At 45.4% G+C, this 17,336-nt stretch overlaps 1 protein-coding gene across 4 annotated transcripts; it reads right to left on the minus strand.

The window, feature by feature from the left end:
• Nucleotides 1-4,242: 4,242 nt before the first annotated feature.
• On the minus strand, nt 4,243-15,696 carry mepceb (methylphosphate capping enzyme b). Of its 4 annotated transcripts, none has more exons than XM_077241864.1 (5): nt 14,893-15,696; nt 12,949-14,375; nt 12,439-12,657; nt 10,414-10,537; nt 4,243-4,649 (listed from the first exon to the last, which is right to left on the minus strand). In XM_077241864.1, exons 2-5 carry the CDS (start codon nt 14,365-14,367, stop codon nt 4,594-4,596), a joined length of 1,818 nt encoding a protein of 605 aa, XP_077097979.1. In that variant the 5' UTR covers nt 14,368-14,375; nt 14,893-15,696; the 3' UTR covers nt 4,243-4,593. The 4 variants fall into 4 exon arrangements, 1 of the variants encoding a protein (XP_077097979.1); XR_013206926.1 differs by lacking the exon at nt 4,243-4,649 and adding an exon at nt 11,193-12,382 and having other exon boundaries at nt 10,413-10,537; nt 12,413-12,657; nt 14,893-15,339; XR_013206925.1 differs by lacking the exon at nt 4,243-4,649 and adding an exon at nt 11,193-12,174 and having other exon boundaries at nt 10,413-10,537; nt 12,283-12,657; nt 14,893-15,339.
• Between the last annotated feature and the right edge of the window lie 1,640 nt (nt 15,697-17,336).

Consider the following 17,336-nt stretch of genomic DNA (forward strand, 5'->3'; position numbering starts at 1 on the left):
GAAAAGCGCTATATAAATGTAACAAATTATTATAGGGTCTAACATACATGTTGTCGATTTACATGATTTAACGAGTTTAGACAATTCTTCCTCTCCTATTGCAACGAATGAATGGAATTTTTCCTCAGTGAGACTATAATGCACTCCCTGATGCAATACTGTAGTAGACGGTTGCATAGTTATAATTTTCTCCCTAATATTATCAATCTTGCAAGAAAAGAAGTTTACAAAGTCATTACTGTTGTGCTGCTTGGAAACATCAGAAGTTGAAGCTATATTTGTTAATTTAGCCACTGTATCAAATACATACCTAGGTTTGTGTTTGTTTTCTTTTAAAAGAGACGAAAAATAAGCAGATCTGGCTGTTTTTAAGGCCTTTCTGTATGCAATTGTGCTCTCTCTCCACAAAATGCAACAAACGTCTAATTTTGTTTTCTTGCAGAAACGCTCCATTTTTCTGACTGCTCTTTTGAGGGCCTGAGTGTGCTCGTTGTACCACGGTGTTGGACTATTTTCTTTAATCTTCTTTAAGCGCAAAGGATCAACTGTGTCTAAAGTGCTGGAAAAGAGAGAGTCTATAGTTTCTGTTGCAACCTCGAGCTTGGCTAAATCAAATTAACACGAGACAAGATAATGATCTGAGATGTCATCGCTCTGCTGCAGAATTTTAACAGCATAAACATCTATTCCAAACATCCTAACTCCAATAGTGTTAAGAATGTCTTTAAATGCCAATCCCAATGCATATTTTTCATTATCTACATGGATATTAAAATCACGAACAATTAGGACTTTATCTGCAGCCAGTACTAACTCTGATAGAAAGTCAGGCCTGGTGGCCTGTATACAGTATCCAGCACAAATCTTAAATGTGATTTATCATTTACACTAGATAGTGTTACCAGTGTTGGGGAAAGTTACTTTTAAAAGTAATGCAATACAATATTGCGTTACACACCAAAAGTGAAATACGTTTCTGGCTGAATGAAATGCAAATTCCCACGTGTCCAGTCGAGGGCACCGCTCAAACAAACCTTTCCGCTGCTGTTCTGGATAATGGAAGAATAGGATACAGGAGAAAACAGTTTAACACTTACTTTACCAATAAAAAAAAAAAAAAAAATCTATAGTAATTTTTGCTCATTGTTTACCTTAATCATCGAATCAGAAACAAGTACATTGGTCAATAAATTGAGATTAAATGCATATAAATGTATGTGTTATTTAACATTTAGTTATGGAGGTTTGCATAGTATTCTAATTTCAATGATTTTAATCATTCTGAGGAATATAGAAAAAAAAATTCAAGTGAGATGATACGGAAGATATTTCTATAAATTACAGCAACACCTCCCCCTTTGCCATTGCGAAGAGGCTAATGTTTAAAAAAATAATCTTGAAGGGTGAACTCATATGCAATTCTATTATTAAAGCACCAAATAATGTTGTGAAACGTGAATGTTTTACATGTCTAAAGCATATATAGTGAATAAACTAGTCTTGATCAACTCAACCTTTCTACATAAACCATGAGAAACCATAAAAAAATAAAAAAAAACTTTAATTTCAGGAGTCAAATGCTCGTTGGTTCGATCACCTTTTCCAAGGTCAAATTCAAGCACTTTTCAAGCACTTTCAAAGTCCATTTTAAAGCTTTTTCCAGCACCTTACACCACCGTAAATTACATACCAATACATAGTCAAACTTATTATTTAGTGTTTTTATCTCATTAAAAGAGATAATGCTATAAACAGACAAAATTGTGTATAGCAGAAGGATCAGATATTTAAGCAAATCACAAGTTTTATTTTTCAAAATGTATCACTGTCTACAGTAAGTAGATAATGCCTATGAATAATACTTTTCATTATATTAATGTCCAAATATTGCTTCCCAGATAATATGATTTTCAGGCTGTAAAACTGAAGAAATTTCAAGGTCTGAAAATATGAAGACAGGATTTGAACAGAAATATTTTACAGGCCTTGGTTTTGGGACACATTCTTGATATAGACAAGGTTTGAACAAAATCTGAGATAGTGAAACAACTGTAATTCAATTTTAACCCAGAAGACTCTGACAGTGCACACTGCCTGATAAATAGACTATATTAATAAAATAATAATAATAAAAAAGTAATTCATTGCTAATACATATATTTATCTACTGGAATAGAGCAGTGTAAATATTGCATAAGGACATCCTCAACCTTACAGTCGGCTACTTGTATGACACTCCATCTGACACGATTTCTGTTTAGCAATCAGCGATTGTTATGCATTGGACTAACGCTTGCAGGTTTTAATTTGCGGGTAGCTAACGTTATAGTTACTGTGCTGTAACTCTAGCTATGTTCACTGCATCCACAAATGAACGTGCCATAACGGACATCCAATACTAACATTACATTATCACACCAAGTACTTTACTTCTGACCACTTCATGCATTTTCTGTGATTGGATCGTGAAAAGACCAGGAGTAAAGGCCCTCCGAAACGCATCCGAGACGGGTTTGAATCCGATCACTCAAACCCCTTCAGGAGGAGATCTTGGCCACTTTACAGACGAAACTGGACAAGTGTAAATGCATCTGGTTGTTGAAACCACATGTAGATTTTACTCCTCTCAAAAAAGCTAAAAAATAAACATGTGAGAGTGTGTTATAGGCTATATGTAATGTTATAGCCAGATATGACGGCGCTACTGCAACACGCATCACCGCAGATGAAAAGCTCTATTCATCAAGCGAACGAGCAAACTATCGCAAATCACAGTGAAATTAAGTCGCAGACGCTTAACACACAATCATTAAAAGTAAAGAAGAGGAATGATCTCACCAGTGCTGTTGCCGCTCTCTCTTATTGCGGTCTTAGATTTTGATTTTAGCTGATGATCAATAAAATGCAGCTCATATCTGTTGCTTTCGGTGACGTGAACTCCATTAAATCTGCATATAGCGCGGGAATTGAAGATCGGATTTATATCCGTTTTCCGAAAACACATTTATGTGACCAGGTGTAAATGGAATCGTTTTGATAAATCAGATAGCTATCCGATCTGAGAAACGCATGGAGTGGCCAGGTGTAAACAGCCACTAATGGCCCGTTCAGACAGGACGCGGAATGCTGCGCTATGACACCCGTTTATTTCTATGGTTTGCGCCGCGCGAGGGCGTTTTGTTGCCGAGTCGACCAAAGCGGAGTGCAGCATTGGCGATCTCGAGCGCACGCCGCGTCAAAGTTAAAAATAGTTAAACTTTTGGCGCTGCGCTCTGTGACGATTACCTGCGCGGCACCCAAACAAGCGCGGAAATCAAAATGAAATCTCCGCCTACTTTTGCTCTGGCAGCGTAGCGCAAATCGCTTTGTATCTGAAGGATTACATTTCATTTCTCCATTTAATAGACAAACTATTCAGTCAGACAGGCATTTGTTGTGAGAGAAATACAGTTACAATTTCAAGCATTTTTTCCAAAATTTAAGCACTTTTTTTTTTAAACCTTGAAAACACAACATCAAAATTCAAGCATTTTCAAGGATTTCAAGCACCCGTACGAACCCTAGTTCATGGCACTGGTGACTGGAGAACTGCTGTAACCATTAACCGACTGTTAATTGTGTGATGTTGACTCGAGAACTACTGCCATTGGATTACCGAAACATGTTCGATACATATAATTTGTTATACTTTATGCTTTTCAGCAAAAGACATCAGAAACCGACATTTTGCCCCCATTATGAAACCCTCGGCAGAGACAGTTCTCGTTCTCAGTTAAGTGTACTGTTGGACTAACTGGAGCGCTGAAGGAGTTAGCGAAAAAACACGGCATCATAGGATCATAAATGCAAACTTTTCAAACGGTTCAGTCCGATTTGGTGAACTGCTTCATCCAGTTCATTAAAAATAACCGGTTCAAAAGAACGATTCATTCGTGACCTGGACATCATTAGAAGAGGAGCTGCAGCAATGGAGAATATGGGGAATATATTCAACATTCAAGCATGAAAACCTGTTCTAGCAGAGCCCAAAAACTACATCAAGACTTTAAACATGGGCTCCAACAAATCAAAGCCTTTTGAAGTTTAATATAGCGATTCCATCTACAAATTTAAAACATCTTGAAATGATAATTTTGACTTTTCTTACACCATTTAAGAAATTTTATGACCTTAAATTTGATCAAAATAAATGCAAGACTTTTACGAACCCTGCTGTCGGAGGAAATCAAGCACAATCAACCATAACAGAAACACATCAGGTTTATTTGCACATGTGGAAGCGGCTCAGATACCAGCCTCTCAATGCAGAACAGGCGTGTGTCAGTGTTACAGGGAGACGTGTGCCGTCACAGCCGATCGATTCACACGTGACGTACGGTAACACACACACACGGGTCATGTGACCCAGAGGTCAAAGTGTCTCAGTTCTGACACGTAGAGCAGTTAAAAACAGAGCAAACAGGAAGTAGTCCAGCGCTCCCTCTGTAGGGCACAGGAAGAAACAAACCTCAACACAACGCTACCAAACACCAAAAAGTGTGTGTTGGTTTAAATCAGAAGATCCAATGACAATTCCATCGCTCTTCCTGAATCTCACTTCCTGTTGGAGGCCGGGCCTTTATGGAACAGGTAAATCGACCTCTGAAGTCCTGAAAAGGAAATCAAAGCAGAATAAAACGTCATATTGATGATCAGCTGATCAGAATCTGTCAAACAAAACTCATTTTAATATGAAACAAAGTCTCAGTTTCTAATCCTGTCAGTTTCATCAGTAAATGTGTGTGTGTGTGTGTGTGTGTGTGTGTGTGTGTGTGTGTGTGTGTGTGTGTGTGTGTGTGTGTGTGTGTGTGAGACAGGTGAACCGATCATGCAACAATTAAACATCATTGAACATCAGAAGGAATGTTGAAAGATTCAGAACAACTTCCTGAAATCAATCATGTCTCATGTAATCCATCAATCAGTGTTTCATCCGTCAGTAAAACAGCAGGAGAACAATAACGTCACATTATCCTCAGTAAAGACATTCAATGGCCATAAATTCGATAGAAAAATAACTCTAGAGGAGGGATAGGTGGATGGATGGAGGGATGGGTGGATGGACAGAGGGACGGATGGAGGGATGGGTGGATGGATAGGTGGATGGACAGAGGGACGGATGGAGGGATGGGTGGATGGATAGGTGGATGGACAGAGGGACGGATGGATGGATGGAGGGAGGGATGGATAGGTGGATGGACAGAGGGTCGGATGGAGGGATGGGTGGATAGGTGGATGGACAGAGGGATGGATGGACGGATGGGTGGATGGACAGAGGGACGGATGGAGGGATGGGTGGATGGATAGGTGGATGGACAGAGGGACGGATGGAGGGATGGGTGGATGGATGGAGGGAGGGATGGATAGGTGGATGGACAGAGGGACGGATGGAGGGATGGATGGATAGGTGGATGGACAGAGGGATGGATGGAGGGATGGGTGGATGGACAGAGGGACGGATGGAGGGATGGGTGGATGGATAGGTGGATGGACAGAGGGACGGATGGAGGGATGGGTGGATGGATAGGTGGATGGACAGAGGGACGGATGGAGGGATGGGTGGATGGATAGGTGGATGGACAGAGGGACGGATGGAGGGATGGGTGGATGGATGGAGGGAGGGATGGATAGGTGGATGGACAGAGGGACGGATGGAGGGATGGATGGATAGGTGGATGGACAGAGGGATGGATGGAGGGATGGGTGGATGGACAGAGGGACGGATGGAGGGATGGGTGGATGGATAGGTGGATGGACAGAGGGACGGATGGAGGGATGGATGGATGGATGGAGGCAGGGCTCCAGACTAACTTTTTTCACCTCCGTCCAGGGTGGTTAGTGAAATCTTTTGTGCGGTACTTTTTTTTGACTGACAAGTTATATTTATTGTTTCATGTGCCATTGTAATAATAATATGGCAGGTGTATTAGTACTGCATCACACCCTTAAGTGTATAATATCAGAGTTTTTTAGTTTACGGACAAAACAGGTTTAAATGGCTGGAGGCGCTGTCGGGACGGTTGAAACAGCGACTCGTGCCAGTTAAACCTGGTCATAGGAAAACACTCAATATGACTAAATCACTCAATATGACTCAAGGAATAAATGTAAGAATTAATTGTAAACGGATTTGTCTGTCTTCTTCAAAATAGCCTATTAGAAAGATTACGCAAAATGCACAAAGGCTTATCGCCGATTGTTTATTGGGCGACAGAACAAAAATGTTAATATGAACCTTAAAATGAAAATAAATGACAAAATATGTTTGTAACAATATGTACATAAGTTACTTGTCAGGTATTGTTCATAAAAACAAGAATTAGATGAATAGTTACCGTTTAAACTTATGTTTCATCCGTCCCACCCATGTGTTTAAATCGTCCCGCTGTGGAGGGACGATTGAAACAAAACCCAACTCCCGTTCAAAGTAAATTTTTACTTAAATCATTCTATGTTTCTACCGAATAACACTTGATACTAAGAGAACACATATGTGAGTTGTTGATCACACACACACAAAAAATCTATTTGTAACCTTATCTTAGGAAACGACGTTTATCTGAAAAGTGTTCAACCGTCCCGGCTCTCCCCTATATCCAAATCAATGTATTATGAATATTACATGTCTTTTAAAACAAAGCTACATATAGCTGAAATGAAGTGAGTGAAATTACTGATTCCCAATTGAAGAATTGTGTGATACTGATATTTTCCTGTTCATCAATGTGAAGCAATGAAGGATGGATGGATGGAGGGAGGGAGGTATGGATAGGTGGATGGACAGGGGGACGGAGGGATGGATGGATGGATGGATGGATGGAGGGATGGGTGGTTGGAGGGATGGAGGGATGGATGGATGGAGGGATGGATTGGTGGATGGACAGAGGGACGGATGGAGGGATGGATGGATGGAGGGACGGATGGAGGGATGGATGGATGGAGGGATGGATTGGTGGATGGACAGAGGGACGGATGGAGGGATGGGTGGATGGAGGGATGGATGGAGGGATGGGTGGTTGGAGGGATGGAGGGAGGGAGGGATGGATTGGTGGATGGACAGAGGGACGGATGGAGGGATGGATGGATGGAGGGATGGATGGAGGGATGGATGGATGGGTGGTTGGAGGGATGGGTGGATGGAGGGATGGATGGGTGGTTGGACAGGGGGACGGAGGGATGGAGGGATGAATGGGTGGATGGACAGGGGGACGGAGGGATGGATGGATGGAGGGATGGGTGGAGGGATGGATGGAGGGATGGGTGGTTGGAGGGATGGATGGAGGGAGGGATAGATTGGTGGATGGACAGAGGGACGGATGGAGGGATGGGTGGAGGGAGGGATGGATTGGTGGATGGACAGAGGGACGGATGGAGGGATGGGTGGATGGAGGGATGGATGGATGGATGGATGGATGGAGGGATGGATTGGTGGATGGACAGAGGGACGGATGGAGGGATGGGTGGAGGGAGGGATGGATAGGTGGATGGACAGGGGGACGGATGGATGGATGGAGGGATGGGTGGTTGGAGGGATGGAGGGATGGAGGGAGGGATGGAGGGAGGGATGGATTGATGGGTGGTTGGAGGGATGGGTGGATGGAGGGATGGATGGAGGGATGGGTGGAGGGAGGGATGGATTGGTGGATGGACAGAGGGACGGATGGAGGGATGGGTGGATGGACAGAGGGATAGATGGGTGGATGGATGGATAGAGGGATGGATGGAAGGATGGGTGGATGGAGGGATGGTGGATGGATAGGTGGATGGATGGAGGGATGGGTGGATGGATAGGTGGATGGACAGAGGGACGGATGGATGGAGGGATGGGTGGATGGATAGGTGGAAGGAGGGATGGATGGGTGGATGGAGGGATGGATAGGTGGATGGACAGAGGGATGGGTGGATGGATAGGTGGATGGATGGAGTGATGGGTGGATGGACAGAGGGACGGATGGAGGGATGGGTGGATGGATAGGTGGATGGACAGAGGGACGGATGGAGGGATGGGTGGATGGATGGGTGGATGGATGGAGGGAGGGATGGATAGGTGGATGGACAGAGGGACGGATGGAGGGATGGAGGGAGGGATGGATAGGTGGATGGACAGAGGGACGGATGGAGGGATGGATGGATAGGTGGATGGACAGAGGGTCGGATGGAGGGATGGGTGGATGGATAGGTGGATGGACAGAGGGATGGATGGACGGATGGGTGGATGGACAGAGGGACGGATGGAGGGATGGGTGGATGGATAGGTGGATGGACAGAGGGACGGATGGAGGGATGGGTGGATGGATGGAGGGAGGGATGGATAGGTGGATGGACAGAGGGACGGATGGAGGGATGGATGGATAGGTGGATGGACAGAGGGATGGATGGAGGGATGGGTGGATGGACAGAGGGACGGATGGAGGGATGGGTGGATGGATAGGTGGATGGACAGAGGGACGGATGGAGGGATGGAGGGATAGGTGGATGGACAGAGGGATGGATGGAGGGATGGGTGGAAGGACAGAGGGACGGATGGAGGGATGGGTGGATGGATAGGTGGATGGACAGAGGGACGGATGGAGGGATGGATAGATGGATGGAGGCAGGGCTCCAGACTAACTTTTTTCACCTCCGTCCAGGAACCGTCCTGAAAAACAATATGAACCGTCCTAAAGTGAATGTCAACTGTCCCAAAATCAAAATGTTGTTTCTGTACTTTGTTATTATCATCTATAGTTGTTAGTCACATAATAAAAACACCATTAAAAAACACCATCTTTATGATATATATTATATTTATTTAGCTCCATTCAGGTAAAAAACAGATTTAATAAAAAATATCAGGAGTTAAATGCTTTTTTGTATTCATTCAGAACAAATCTTTTTTTTCTTTTTTTTTACATATACAAAAATTAAGAGATAATACATACAGCTCAAAACTTTTTGAGTTGGTTGGATTAAACAATAACAAATAAATACTGGGCTCGTCCATTTTGACCCAGGCCTATGGTGACTAGTGAGTGATTTTCATTTTAGCAGTTCATCCAATAAGCAGCCCGAGGAAAGCTTTGAGTGAAAGCTTCTCAGCCAATCAGCGGCTTCTACCCCACGTGTGGACTCTTAAGCCTGCCCACACTGCATCGTCACCACAAGTGATCCAATGACATGAATGACGTTGGCGCGCAAGCTTTTCAAAGCAAGCTCTATGGGGCTGTTTACACCTGGCCACTTCATACGTTTCCTGTGATCGGATAGCTCTCCGATCGTGAAAAGACCAGGTGTAAATGCCCTCCGAAACGCATTCGAGACGGATTTGAATCCGATCACTCAAACCACTTCAGGAGCAGGTCTGAGACTCATTCCAGACGAAACTGGACAAGTGTAAATGCATCTGGCTTTTGAAAGCACATGTAGATTTAACTCCTCTCAACCATGCTTAAAAAATAAACGTGTGATAGGTTATATGTCATGTTATAGCCAGATATGAGGGCGCTACTTCAGCATCACCGCAGATGAGCGATCTATTCATCAAGCCAGCGTGCAAACTACCACAAATCAAAGTTGCAGACGCTTAAGACAAAATCATCTTCATTAAAAGTAAAGAAGCGGAATGATCTCACCAGTGCTGTTGCCACTCTCTTATTGCGGTCTTAGATTTTGATTTTAGCTGATGATCAATAAAATGTAGCTCATATCTGTTGCTTTCGGTGACGTGAACTATATTAAATCTGCATATAGCGCGGGAATTGAAGATCGGATTTATTTCCGTTTTGTGAAAAACACATTTGTGTGTCCAGATGTAAATGGAATCGTTTTGATATATCAGATAGCTATCCGATCTGAGAAAACGCATGAAGTGGCCAGGTGTAAACAGCCCCATTGAGACCGACACAGACGGCAGCTATTATTTAGCAAATATGAAAAGCAAAGAAATCTGTTTTACCGTTGTTTAACCAGCGCAACATATTTGCGATGTCATTAAGTCATTTGATAGATGCACCCATATGCACCCGGTACCGCGGAACACGTCTCCGGGTGAGTAGCGGCCAGTGATAGTAACTATAGTAACAGCATGAGAAGATTCGCTCCGTTGTAGTCTGCGTTTGATCGGTTACTTTTGGCATTTTCTAAGTAAGTTAGCCTAATAGGATAGTAATAAATGAACACACACACAAAAATGTCTTTCGTCCTGTAGGCGTCCTGGAGAATATTTCTGCTCGTCCTAAACACATTTTCTATCGTCCCCAGGACGATAGGACGGCGTTAGTCTCGAGCCCTGGATGGACAGGAACGGATGGAGGGAGGGATGGGTGGATGGAGGGATGGAAGGATGGGTGGATGGACAGAGGGATGGAAGGACAGATAGATAGAGGAATGATGTACCTTTAGCACATGTACGCGGTGTGCCGATTAGCTCGTAGCTGCTGAAGCCGATCTCAGCGGTGAGGAAGGAGCTGAACTGGTCAGGCTTGAGTCTGATGCTGCTGTAGTTCCTGTAGGTCTCGTCCTGAAACACACACATCAAACATCACTAATCACACATCATTAATCACACATCACTAATCCCACATCACTAATCACACATCATTAATCACACATCATTAATCACACATCATTAATCACACATCACTAATCACAAACGCATCACACACCACTAAACAGATAAAATACACTAAAGCGGTCACATCGATGACACGAGCCGCAACACAGAGTGTGTGTGTCTCTTGTGGCGGCTGTAACAGCTTGAGGGCTGGGGTTCGAGGATTAGGACTCCTCCAGATAACAGGTGTGTGTGTGTGTGTGTGTGTGTGTGTGTGTGTGTGTGTGTGTGTGTGTGTGTGTGTCTGAGTGGTTACCGTCAGTCTCTTGTGGCGCCTGTAGCAGCTCCAGGGCTGCGGTTCGAGGATTAGGACTCCTCCAGGTAACAGGTGTGTGTGTGTGTGTGTGTGTGTGTGTGTGTGTCTGTGTGTGTCTGAGTGGTTACCGTCAGTCTCTTGTGGCGCCTGTAACAGCTCCAGGGCTGCGGTTCGAGGATTAGGACTCCTCCAGGTAACAGGTGTGTGTGTGTGTGTGTGTCTGAGTGTGTACCGTCAGTCTCCTGTGGCGCCTGTAGCAGCTCCAGGGCTGGGGTTCGAGGTGTGTGTGTGTGTGTGTGTGTGTACCGTCAGTCTCTTGTGGCGGCTGTAGCAGCTCCAGGGCTGGGGTTCGAGGATCAGGACTCCTCCAGGTAACAGGTGTGTGTGTGTGTGTGTGTGTGTGTGTGTGTGTCTGAGTGTGTACCGTCAGTCTCTTGTGGCGGCTGTAGCAGCTCCAGGGCTGGGGTTCGAGGATCAGGACTCCTCCAGGTAACAGGTGTATGTGTGTGTGTGTGTGTGTGTGTGTGTGTGTGTGTACCGTCAGTCTCTTGTGGTGGCTGTAGCAGCTCCAGGGCTGGGGTTCGAGGATCAGGACTCCTCCAGGTAACAGGTGTGTGTGTGTGTGTGTGTGTGTGTGTGTGTGTGTACCGTCAGTCTCTTGTGGCGGCTGTAGCAGCTCCAGGGCTGGGGTTCGAGGATCAGGACTCCTCCAGATAACAGGTGTGTGTGTGTGTGTGTGTGTGTGTGTGTGTCTGAGTGTGTACCGTCAGTCTCTTGTGGCGGCTGTAGCAGCTCCAGGGCTGGGGTTCGAGGATCAGGTCTCCTCCAGGTAACAGGTGTGTGTGTGTGTGTGTGTGTGTGTGTGTGTGTGTACCGTCAGTCTCTTGTGGTGGCTGTAGCAGCTCCAGGGCTGGGGTTCGAGGATCAGGTCTCCTCCAGGTAACAGGTGTGTGTGTGTGTGTGTGTGTGTGTGTGTGTGTGTGTGTGTGTGTGTGTACCGTCAGTCTCTTGTGGCGGCTGTAGCAGCTCCAGGGCTGGGGTTCGAGGATCAGGACTCCTCCAGGTAACAGGTGTGTGTGTGTGTGTGTGTGTACCGTCAGTCTCTTGTGGCGGCTGTAGCAGCTCCAGGGCTGGGGTTCGAGGATCAGGACTCCTCCAGGTAACAGGTGTGTGTGTGTGTGTGTGTGTGTGTGTGTGTACCGTCAGTCTCTTGTGGCGGCTGTAGCAGCTCCAGGGCTGGGGTTCGAGGATCAGGACTCCTCCAGGTAACAGGTGTGTGTGTGTGTGTGTGTGTGTGTGTGTGTGTGTGTGTGTGTGTGTGTACCGTCAGTCTCTTGTGGCGGCTGTAGCAGCTCCAGGGCTGGGGTTCGAGGATCAGGACTCCTCCAGGTAACAGGTGTGTGTGTGTGTGTGTGTGTGTGTACCGTCAGTCTCTTGTGGCGGCTGTAGCAGCTCCAGGGCTGGGGTTCGAGGATCAGGACTCCTCCAGGTAACAGGTGTGTGTGTGTGTGTGTGTGTGTGTGTGTGTGTGTGTGTGTGTGTGTGTGTGTACCGTCAGTCTCTTGTGGCGGCTGTAGCAGCTCCAGGGCTGGGGTTCGAGGATCAGGACTCCTCCAGGTAACAGGTGTCTGTAGATGCGATGGAACAGTCTCTTGATTCCAGCGTCTCCGGAATTTAAATGGACCCACTTGGTCAAACTCAGACACAGGATGACATCATACTCGGCGCACTGTGACATCACTGACGCATCACTGTCCGGCACGTAATTGCCCTGAACACACACACTTCATGAGATCAGTCTGGGCATAAACCACAACGCACACAACACACTAAATCCACAACACACACATGCACACTCACTCACACACACACTGCATGAGAACAGTCTGGGCATAAAACACAACACACTAAATCCACAACACACACATGCACACTGACTCACACACACACTGCATGAGAACAGTCTGGGCATAAAACACAACACACTAAATCCACCAACACACACACTCTCACACACAGAGACCATATGGATAATAACAGTAAATGTAAGTCGCACACACACCTGCAGGAAGGACAGGTTGCAGGGGAACGTGCCGGGGCAGTGAGGCATGATGGGAAGTGTGGCGATGGGCCCCCTGCAGCGAGTGAAGGACACGGGGAACCTGGGTAATGCTGAGGCCCGGTCCAGCTGGAGGCCCATGAGCGGCGCCAACCCCTCGACCTCTGACCCGCTCGACTGCTTCCTGTCCTGCAGCTCCGACAGGAAGTAGCGCAGGTTCTGCCGGGCCGTGTGCACCAGCGCCCCGTCCAGGTCCAGGCCCAGGATGTGGGCGGGGCTCCAGTGCCGCGCGATGGCCAGCGTCACGTGACCCGTGTTGCAGCCCACGTCCAGGACCCGTTTCCCGCAGAACCACTCCGGCTTAAAGAAGGCCAGGCGCGGGTCGGCAGTCAGCGACGGCGTACGGTAACCGTAGTAACGGCTGTAGGTTCCGTACTGGAACTGGCGCTGAGGCTTGCGCTGCTGCTGGGTTAGCTCCGCCCCCAGAGGAGGGGCTCTGCTGGCTCCACCCACAACAGGAGTGTGGAAGGTCTGCACGATTGGACGTTTAGTGGGCGGAGTCGGCGTGATTGACAGGTGGTCAGAATGGCTGGTGGTTCGTCTACGTTTCCTGTGTTTGGCGGAGGGGGCGGAGCTAGTCGAGGTGGGGTGGGACCGTCGTCGCGGCAATATGGGCGGCACCACTTCGTCACGACAGTTGATTGATGTGTTGAGCTCGTATGGGCGCGGCGACTCCTCCACGGGTTTCAGGGCCACGGCGACCGTAGCCTCCGCAACAGGGAGCGTCGACCCTTCGATGACCTTTGGCCTCTCCACGTCTGAGAGGTCAGCAGTGGCCACCGGGTGGTGCCGGTTGCGGTGTCGGCGCCGGCTCTTCATGGGCGACACCAGCACGCCGGCAGCCGCGTCCGCGCAGCTCAGGTTCAGCGGGTCCGTGATGTCTTTCGGGATTAGGATCTCCACAGGCTCGCGGCTCCTAGAGGGAAGCGGTGATGATTTAGGCGTCTCTGCGTTGAGCGCCTTGCTAACGTCCTCGTCTAACAGACTGTTGAGGTTCAGCGGGTCGAAGATGTTTCCGCCCATCAGGAAGTTTGAGGGCAGCACCGGGTCGCTTTCGGAGTTAGCGCGGCGCCTGCGTTTCCCAAGACTCGGATGTTTAAACCCCACGTTCATGCTAAAGCGGCGCTTGTTGAGTTTCTGTGGCACCGGCGTCTCGCCCAGAGTCTGCAGGCTGCTCTTCATCTGTAAGGGTCTGTCCTGGTTGACCCCATCCTGAGGGGTCACGTGATTAGCGGCGAGTTCGGTTAGCACCATGTTAGCGGTCACCTGCTCCGGGGCGGATGTTAGCAGCGGAGACGGAGCGTGACAACCTGCCCCGCTAGCAGCTGGAAGCTCACTCTGCACGGACATCACGCTCCACATCCATCAGCCTAGGAAAACAAAGGTCAAAACACACATTAGCATCCACTACAACAGTTCAAAACACAATAGCATACGCTACAACAGTTCAAAAAACATTAGCATCCACTACAACAGTTCAAAACACATTAGCATACGCTACAACAGTTCAAAAAACATTAGCTTCCGCCACAGAATGAGAAAATTTAAAGGGACTACTGCGACTTTTATGGTCCTTGCATACGGAGTCCGAAATTCTTGCACTTTAAAGAAATACGACCTCATTTTGCATTTTGAGGGGCGTTCTAATAATTCAGAGCGACTGAATAACGAATACGAAAAAAAACACACACGAAAATGTCTGATCAGTGTGCAAAGACCTTCAATCTCAAAATTCTAACTTTGTTCCTCACAATTGCCATATAAATGTAGAACTGCGAGAAAAAAAGTCAGAATTCTGAGACAAAATGCAGTTTTACTTTTTACTCCGTGGCAGAAATAAGCTTCAAATTCTACTTCCTAGCAGGCAAGCAGATGAAGAGTACTTACTTGACTAGCGATCCTTCAATATAGTTTGATGTACATTGATGTGCTTGTGATCCACGTGTTACATCAACACCACCACGCCCTTGGCTCCGCCCTGCTAATTTAAATAACTCCACCCCCAGGAGGGTCTACCGCACTGCTCATGAATAATGCACACACACACACACACACACACTTCTAAGCGCGATCGTTTCTCCGCCTTTCTTTCGTAAACAAGAACGCAAAAATCACTCCTAAATAGCGGACTGGTACACTATGTTTTGCGACAGATCCACCCTCTATTTGCACTAGAGATGCTCTAATAAATATGAAATGTACTTCTCAAAATATTGATGACTAAAAACAGAGTTTGATCTCTCGAAAGCTCATGAATGCAAGAGCTCGAACTGCTCCATCTCGCGCGGTGGCAGAGCAGTCTCACGCGCTTATATATTCCAGCGCACTACGAGACTGACAGACAGCTGCCTCCGCCAATCAGAGGGCAGGATGTTCAGTAAGGCCCCCTAAACGGCCAATAGTGAAGCTCCAAATGAAGGCATGTGCTTTCGGTCACCGCCCCTCCTCGCTGAATAGGTATCCAGCGGGACTGCCTGTGCTGACCCGACAGAAACTAATCAATATCATCAATATCAACAAATGTCACTTGCCGAGGACAAAAATGACTTTGAATATTTAACTAGGATTTATGACCTGTGAAAACCCCATCGCGCTGGCTCGGGAACAGTTGTGAACTCGACACAGGCACCGTCACATGTGTAAACAAGCCCTGACTGAGTTCCTCAGCACGAAACTGACGCGAACAACCGCGAATAAAGCTGGAAACACGCGTTATGTGACACTGACATTATGCAATATAATACATTAATGCAATAGTGAGTTTTTAAAGACACCTTCCCTCGTTTCTGCAGGAGGAGGGGAACTCTGGGAAATGTAGTCTTGTTCTCTGAACCTGTTTCAAAACAAGAAAAATAAGAATTTTCAGAACAATTTATTTTTGTCCCAAGTTCCATTATTCTTATTATTTTTCTTGTTTTACAAGATGTTACAAATAACGAACACAATGGTCTTGTTTATGTAATGTGATACTGGTTTATGGGAGATGTGCATTGAATAGGGGTGAGGGGGGCTAGTTGTCACACACTTGTTTTAAATACTTCCACACATGCCAACATGACGAAACTTAGTGTATTAGTTCCCATATCAACACTATGTAGAGAAGAAATTGCGCCAAAATTCAGAAATCAGCTATCACTGAACAATTTTTTAACCATAGCAAAAGTGTATATATATATATATATATATATATATATATATATATATATATATATATATATATTTTACTTAAGTTAATTTGTCATCTCTGTTTTTATTTATTTATTTAAAATTAGACAAATCTGATATTACTCTAACCTATATCTGTTATTTAACAGTTTAAAGCCCAGTTTCACAGGCGGGTCATGTTGTCACACTGCGTTACAATGAGCCCCTATAAGAATTATGATATTCTATTCTATACTTTTATGAATTCTATTGAGAAACCATGAGAAAAAGGTCAATAAAACTGAGGGTCAATGTTCAGAAGTTATTAATTATTATTATGTTTTGAACTTTGCTGTATAGCTGTTTTCCGGTGTGTTTGTTATCAAACTCAAAAATGTATTTATTTTCAATTATTAAAAAATGCCATTATTTTATATGAAAAAGTTAATAATTGTATTTTATTGACAAAATATTTTAGTTTGTCTTGTATATTTTTTGATTAGATCAGATAACTCTGTCATATGGTGATGTTACAGTGAACTATGGGGCATGTTGTCACATTTCACTTCCATTCTTTCGGGGTTTATAAAGAAAAAAAGCAATACACATTGAAATAATGAAGCAAAAAAACAGTTGTTAAGTTCAGACATCTCTGTTGTTGAAAAATGTAATTGATGTAGGATGAAAAATAACTAACCTTAATCTTCCTCTACTGTAAAGTCAGTTTAATAATACATTTATTTGGAATGTGTGAGTAAATGGTAAAACTATCTGTGCTGTTTATTCTAAGTTAAAATGTGATAAAAGCTGCTATTTTAAAAAATTAGATGTGCATATTTTTCATTGTTTTCAGTGTTTTGTATTCCCTTTTGAGCACATATTGTGGGCTGCTACTTTTGGCATTTGTAACACTATCTAATCCTGCATCTCCAGTCAAATAAAAAGCAGGAAAAAAGCGTGCATGAGTGAATGATTGACAGCTGCAGTGCTTGAGTGGATGATTGACAGCTGAGGTGCTTGAGTGGATGATTGACAGCTGCAGTGCTTGAGTGGATGATTGACAGCTGAGGTGCTTGAGTGGATGATTGACAGCTGAGGTGCTTGAGTGGATGATTGACAGCTGCAGTGCTTGAGTGGATGATTGACAGCTGCAGTGCTTGAGTGGATGATTGACAGCTGCAGTGCTT

This window comes from Siphateles boraxobius, unplaced genomic scaffold (genome assembly GCF_051911475.1).
Source record: "Siphateles boraxobius isolate OS27281-9 unplaced genomic scaffold, OSU_SipBor_1 240, whole genome shotgun sequence".
In the NCBI taxonomy this organism is placed as follows: domain Eukaryota; kingdom Metazoa; phylum Chordata; class Actinopteri; order Cypriniformes; family Leuciscidae; genus Siphateles; species Siphateles boraxobius.